General features: G+C 35.0%; 1 protein-coding gene across 1 annotated transcript in view; it reads left to right on the top strand.

Annotated features, from left to right (window-relative positions):
• The window catches only part of HELQ (helicase, POLQ-like), a 55,027-nt gene that overhangs the window by 21,999 nt on the left and 25,352 nt on the right, over window positions 1-7,676 (top strand). Inside the window, exons 10-14 of the mRNA XM_011985446.1 lie at window positions 1,261-1,402; window positions 1,763-1,867; window positions 3,619-3,841; window positions 5,264-5,421; window positions 6,872-6,970. Of these exons, the coding sequence (XP_011840836.1) occupies window positions 1,261-1,402; window positions 1,763-1,867; window positions 3,619-3,841; window positions 5,264-5,421; window positions 6,872-6,970 (727 nt within the window). The remainder of the gene's footprint in view (window positions 1-1,260; window positions 1,403-1,762; window positions 1,868-3,618; window positions 3,842-5,263; window positions 5,422-6,871; window positions 6,971-7,676) is intronic.

Raw genomic sequence — 7,676 nt, 5'->3', positions numbered from 1 at the left:
AAGTTCCGCCTCCCGAGTTCACGCCATTTTCCTGCCTCAGCCTCCCCAGTAGCTGGGACTACAGGCGCCCGCCACCTTGCCCAGCTAGTTTTTTGTATTTTTTATTAGAGACGGGGTTTCACCGTGTTAGCCAGGATGGTCTCGATCTCCTGACCTCGTGATCCGCCCAACTCGGCCTCCCAAAGTGCTGGGAAGGATTTTTAAAAGTTCTCTTCTGTTCCCTATAGTATCTGGTTTTTGTGGTCATTTATTCTGTATATTCATGTTATGTTTCTTTTATGTTACTAGTTTTCTTCAAGTATTTGGTAATCTTTTCTGCATATTGAGATTTATAAATAAAGAGGAAGTTGATTAGTATAGGTAAACAATAGATTTTTTTTCTTCCCTTTGGATAGGAAAGCTGACTAGCTGACTATAGACTTCTGTATATATGAACATAATTGAAATCACGCTTTTTTTTTTTTTAAGAGATGGGGTTTCACTCTGTTGCCCAGGCTGGAGTGCAGTGATGTAATCACGACTCACTACAGCCTCAACCTCCTTGGCTCAAGTGATCCCCCCACCTCAGCCTCCCAAGTAGCTGGGACTACAGGGGCACACCACCATGCCCAACCAGTTTTTTGTTTTGTTTTGGTTTTGGTAGAAACTGCATCTCACTGTATTGCCCAAGCTGGTCTCAAACTCCTGGACTCAAGCGAACCTCCCACCTCAGCCCTCCAAAGTGCTGGGATTACAGGCATAAGCCACTGAGCCTGGCTGAAATCACCATTTTTGTAGGTCAAAACCAGCTGAAATCTGCGATTTTATACGGTTCAAAATAACAAGAATTCATAAATAGTTATGTATAGGTTAATGGTGTATGGTCACTTTTTTAATTTATGAAGTATGAAGTCAAAACACTTTGAAGACTACTGCTACAGATTGATCGTAGGCATTGCAACTAGGCAGACTTGAGGTCAAATGATAGCTCTGGTAATTACTGATTTTTTAGTTTAGGTTAAGTCACTTAACTGAGTTTCATTTAACTCCTTTATAAAAATGTAATTAAAAAGTATATTATTACTATGAGTTTTGTAAGAATTATAGATAATATATGTAAAAACCTAAGAAATCATAGATTCTTCATAAACACTACCTATTATTTTGTGTTAGTCTGTCATTAAATTTAATATCACAAATATATAATGAAATTAAGAATTTTTTAAATTGGTGCTGTTTATTGTAGAGTGTTACTTTTAATTAATTTTATTAATTCCACAGAGTTATTTTAAGAGCTCCCTATGTTGCTAAGGAATTTTTAAAGAGGAATCAATATAAACAGATGATTGGCAGAGCTGGTCGTGCTGGAATAGATACTATTGGGGAGAGTATCCTCATACTGCAAGAAAAAGACAAACAACAGGTAATACTCAGTTTGGTTGGTTGGTTGTTTTTGTCTTTTTCTTGGTCTTTGGTCTAGCCCTTTTATGAAATAATCTTTTAAAAATTAATTATTAATTTTCTTTAAATGATGCTTTCTATCCTATATGGTTAAGAATTAGAAAGAGTGGTTTGAAAATGTATATATTTCAGACAATGAAAAAATATTTTTCCTATTTGTTTTTCATCCATTTTTATGAGGACAAATGTTAAATTCTTTTGTCTTTATTTTTTTGGTCTTCTTCTGGCTCCACAAGATTTATGTAAAGTATAAAATATTTATATTAAATGCCATTTATTTTTAATAATAACTCAAAGCATGGTGTTGCTTTGACCTTTATAGGTATTGGAGTTAATAACTAGACCATTGGAAAACTGTTACAGCCATCTTGTTCAGGAATTCACCAAGGGAATCCAAACATTATTTCTCTCTTTGATTGGTTTGAAGGTATTTTTTTAAATTTTTTTGTCTTATTACTGTTATCTGAGATAATCGAAGTGAAAAAGTTATGCAGTAACTTTATATGTGCAGCGGCGTAGATTTTACACTAATTTTTTATTTAATCTTTTTCTTTTAATTTTGTTTGTTTTCTCATCCACTTCAGTGAATAAGGTAAATAATTTTGAAAAGATCATGGAATGGTCAGGTGTGGTGACTCACACCTGTAATCCCACCACTTTGGGAGGCTGAAACAGGAGGACTCTTTGCGCCCAGGAGTTTGAGACCAACCTGGGCAACACAGCAAGACCCCATCTCAAAAAAAAAAAAGATCACTGAATCCTAGTGCTTGGCATGTGGTTGGCACTTAATAAATACTTGAATTAATGAAATTGGCTTTTTTTTCTTAGCAATGGGGTCTTGCCATGTTGGTTAGATTGGTCTTGAACTCTTGGCCTCAAGCAGTCCTCCCACCTTAGCTTCCCAAAGTGCTAGGATTATAGGCATGAGCCACTGCGCCTGGCCTGTTTTTGTTTGTTTGTTCTTTAACGTGGGATATGGTGATGAAATTAACTTTGGACTGAGCGTGGGTGAACTTACAAGTTGGGGCATCAGTGGAGATCTGGCTTTGAGAAGCCAAAAGCAGAGGCTGGCCCAGTGGGTTTCAATTACTATGTCAAAAACTTTATCAGGGAGGGATAGAAAGATGACATGATGGTAGATAGAGGGATCAAGTAAAGGTTCCTCTGCCCTCCTGCACTCTTCCAGTGTTAAATCTAATCATTTAGGTAGGAAATAGTACAAAAACTAAGTACATTAATAATCCAAAAACCAAGTATCACTTCTTAAATATCTTAAAAGTATAATTTTAGCTTAATTGAATACTATATTAAGAATGATTTTTTATTAAAGTGAGAAGAAGAAATAGAAAATGTCTGTGCCCCATAATATTTTTCTTACCCCTTATATTGGTTTAACATGAAATTATGACTTAAATTTTCCAGCTGAAATAGCATCAGAATTGTAAGAGAGAGAAATATACTTATTGATTGACTATATTTTAGTATAACATGCTGATTTCATTGAAATTGGCTAATAAAAATTATTCTAATTCAGAGCCAACTCTACATCTGAATACTAAATGGAGGGTTAAGTATTCCTTATGATTGCCATTGTAAGTTGTAAATAGCGAATAACAGCGGGAGAGAAAAAGGCAGTGAAAGAACAAGAAATGGAGATAGGAATATGAGAGACAAAATTAGGTAGAGATCAACTATTTTTAGGTAACATTTTAGGCAAAGTATTGTCTGACCCTGTTTTAGTGGAAATTGTTGTATTTTCCATGCTTTTTTTTTTTTAATGCAACTTTCAGAGCTAAAGGATGTTTTCACAGGTGGGTGGAAAGCAGTGCAGGGAAGAGGCTGAGTAAGAATTAGTGAAAATTGGTTGGGGAGTAAATAGCACAGTTTTGGAGATATTGTGAAAAATTATTTAAAGACTTATTCAAAGGAGTTTTGGAAAGAAAAATGTGTACATATTTTCATAAAAAGCATAAATATAATAACTATCATCCCCCTATATTTTTTGTTAATTTTAAATTGCTATTATCAATTTATATATGCAACTGTGTAGATTTAATACTAATTTTTTATTTAAATAGCTTTGAGGTATGGAAATGAGTTATCATCTTGATTAATATGCATTCAAGGTGATATCTTGAGTTAAGGAAAATGCTCCAGTGACGTCCTGAATTGTTTCAGATTGCAACGAATCTTGGTGACATCTATCACTTCATGAATGGTACATTTTTTGGTGTTCAGCAAAAGATTTTATTGAAAGAAAAAAGTCTTTGGGAAATAACTGTTGAATCACTTAGATACCTGACAGAAAAAGGACTCCTACAAAAAGACACTATTTGTAAGTCTGAAGAGGAGGTCCAATATAATTTTCATATTACAAAGTTGGGACGAGCTTCATTTAAGGGTAAGAGTTTACCTAAATCTTATTGATCACAGGAAACACATTGGAAAAAATGAAAATTAAATTATACTTTCTTTAGGCTGGGCAGAGTGGCTCACGCCTGTAATCTCAGCACTCTGGGAGGCTGAGGCAGGCAGATCACCTGAGGTCAGGAGTTTGAGACCAGCCTGGCCAATATAGTGAAACCCTGTCTCTACTAAAATACAAAAATAAAATTAGCCAGACATAGTGGTACATGCCTGTAGTCCCAGCTGCTCGGGAGGCTGAGGCATAGGAATCGTTTGAACCTGGGAGGCAGAGGTTGCATTAAGCTGAGATCATGCCAGTACACTCCAGCCTGAGCAACAGAGTGAGACTCCGTCTCAAAAATAAAAAAATAAAAAATTATACTTTCTTTAAGTTGCGTTTATAATTTTATATTAATTGCAGTAATCTTATTTTGTAAGCTGATAAACTCCTTCAACTTTCAAAAGTTGAAAAATGTTTTGAATTATAAGTAATTAAAGTACTGCAGAAGTATATAGAGAATAAGGTGGGCATCCCTCCTTCATGCTCCCCTCCCCAGCAACCATACAACATGCTCTGTTGCCAAGGCTGAAGTGCAGTGGCGCACTCTCAGCTCACTGCAACCTCTGTCTCCTGGGCTCAAATGATTCTCCCACCTCAGCCCCCCGAGTAGCTGGGACTACAGGCGCGTGCCACCATGCCTGGCTAATTTTTGTCTTTTTAGTAGAGGTGGGGTTTCACTATGTTGTCTAGGCTGAGGCTCTTTTTTAATGAAAAATAATACATGTCTGCTGGTAAAAAAAAAAAAAAAAACCTAAGAACTCAGAATTATGCTAAGGAAAATGCCATACTCCTCTCCCATTTCTACTCTCTCAGGAGCTACTACTACCAGTTTGATATGTATTCTTCCAAATATTTTTATGCATGTATTTTTCAAATGGAATCATCATTTAAATATTTTTTTCCAATTGCTTTTCTCATGTATAAAATATCATGAACATCTTATCAGATGAATCTCTTTAAATCTATCTCATTTTTCTTTTAATACTGTAGTTATCTGTAGTGTGGATGTACCATAATTTATTTAACCATTCAATGTTGATGGACATTTGCATTCTTTCTGATTTTTGTTTGTTATAAACAAGGCTGCATGGACATCTCTATGTATTTTGGGGTACATATGGAAATGTTTCTCTGGGTTAGAGTCCCCAAAATAGTTGGATCAGAAGGTATGTACATATTAAATGTTGATGAGTGCTATCAAAATGACCTCCAAAATAGTTATATAATAAGATGTTATAAGAGATTTTGAAGACTTTTTGCTATATTTAAGCAATTTCTACACAATACTTTATTTAAAACCATGTCTTTACCCCTCTGGTAATTGTGAAAGATTGAGTATTTGTATCTTTCTTTTAGGAACTATAGATTTAGCTTATTGTGACATTCTCTACAGAGACTTGAAGAAAGGTCTTGAAGGACTTGTGCTTGAAAGCCTTCTTCATCTAATCTACCTAACAACCCCCTATGATCTGGTTTCACAAAGTAACCCTGATTGGATGATATACTTCAGGCAGGTGAGAATATAACGTTTTTCAACTTAGGCTACTTCGTTTGTTAGTTATTACATGCTGTTTTGTTTTGTTTTGTAGAGATGAGGCTTTTCCATGTTGCCCAGGCTGGTCTCAAACTCCTAGGCTCAAGCGATCCTCCCACGCTGGCCTCCCAAAGTGCTAGGATTACAAGTGTAAGCCATTGTGCCCGGCCTATTATATGCTTTTTATCAAGTGATTATTCACTTTTTTTCTCTCTTAAAATATATTTGGAATTGGATATTTTTTCTTTCAGTTTTTAAAAATTGTAATCTGGCAACAGCATTTATGGTTTGTTTAACTGAAATGTTACTTTTCTCAAATATAAACATATTTGTTATTGAAAAAATAAAGGTTAAGAAAAAAGGATTATCGATGGTCCTGTTTCCCCACAGAAAGTTAACGTTATGATCACTGCATTTTATAATGCCTAGAATGCAAAGAAAACAGTGAAAACCATCTCTGATGATTGAGAGTTTAATTATATGAGAGCTCAGTCAGAGCCAGGTTGATAATACATTAAACCCAATGATATTAATAACTGAAAAGGAATATTTATTTTACAACCCATCACAAAGTAGAACTGTCCATACTTATTATAAAGCCAAGTGGTAACATACAGTATATTATGATTTTACTGTGAACAGGCTAGCTGTATAAATCTACATTAGGGCTGGGTGTGGTGGCTTATGCCTGTAATCCCAGTACTTTGGAAGGCCAAGGTAGGAGGATCACTTGAGGTCTGGAGTTCGAGACCAGCCTGGCCAACATGGTGAAACCCCGTCTCTACTAAAAGAATACAGAAATTAGCTGGCCATGGTGTTGCACACCAGTAGTCCCAGCTACTCAGGAGGCTGAGGCAGGAGAATTGGCTTGAACCCATGAGGTGGAGGTTGCAGTAAGCTGAGATCACGCCATTGCACTCCAGCCTGGGTGACAGAATGAGACTGTCTCAAAAAAAAAAGCAAAAACAGAAACAAAAACATTTATTAGGCAGAGGTAATGTACATCTTTTAATTGCAGGAAATTAACTTTATTTTTAATGTCATATTTTTAAATCATTACTGTTTGTTTTTTTTTCCTTCGTCTCTTCTCAACTTGCTGAGTTTACATTATTCAGGAAGTAAGTTGTTTTTAAGTGGTACTATATAATGCAATTACTCTCAAAACCTTTCCTTCTCCTTCCCCTCAGCCATCCGTTATTAAACATAATCACATAGTCCATGGAAACCAGTAGTTGTGGCCATGCCTTTAAGTAATTCTAGAGTATGTTATATTCTAATGATACAACTTTAAAACCTGCAATATTTACAAATATATTTATCTTGTTTTTTTGTGTCCTGAATCATGAGAATGTGATATCAAAAGAAATACTGGATTTGGTTCACATGATGGATTTTTTATGTTTCCATCTATTTGCTCTTTTTCCATGTAGTTTAGCCAACTCAGTCCAGCAGAACAAAATGTAGCTGCCATTCTTGGAGTCTCCGAAAGCTTTCTTGGGAAGAAAGCATCAGGTCAAGCCATCAGAAAGGTACCACATTCTTTTTTTCTTTCTACATAATAAGTTCAATCAACACTTAGTTCACTCACTAAGTTCACTTCAACAAAATTAATACCATGATATTGATCTTTTTTGGTTTACATTTTTTCCTTTAAATTAGTATAATTCTCATTTTACTACTTAAAACATACCTGAGCACCCAAAATGTATGAATATTTTTAAACAACATTTATTTCTGAGTGGTGTGATGGCCTTTTTTTGGGTAGCATGAAATGTTTTCATAATATTACACAATCCTGATATAAGTTCATTTCAAAGGAGGAAATACATTTTCTAGAAACTTCATATTAGGCTTTCTATTTGGTATCAAGGATTCTAAGATATGACAGGTCTGGGTTTTTTGTTATTGCTTTTGTCATCCTCAAAGAACTCCTAGTCTAGTACTTATATTACATAAAGCATTTTAGAAGGTTAAAGGGGATAAGCTAATACTCATATATTTTGGTGTTTTGAAATTCAGCCAGCAGGCATGAAGCAAGTTATCAAATGCATACACTAACTTTAAGAGAAGTTGAAGTAATTCTTTGGTAACCATATCTTCAATTTCCTTAAGAGAATGTTTTTTTCTCCCTTGTAATACACTTTTTTTTTTTTCATTTAAAATTTTCTTTGGCAGTTCAACTTACATTGAAACCTAATTAGCTACCATTTTCCCCCACACCTGGTTTTTTTTTTT

Source organism: Mandrillus leucophaeus, unplaced genomic scaffold (genome assembly GCF_000951045.1).
Source record: "Mandrillus leucophaeus isolate KB7577 unplaced genomic scaffold, Mleu.le_1.0 Scaffold283, whole genome shotgun sequence".
NCBI lineage: Eukaryota > Metazoa > Chordata > Mammalia > Primates > Cercopithecidae > Mandrillus > Mandrillus leucophaeus.
This window is presented reverse-complemented; position numbering and strand designations above follow the sequence as displayed.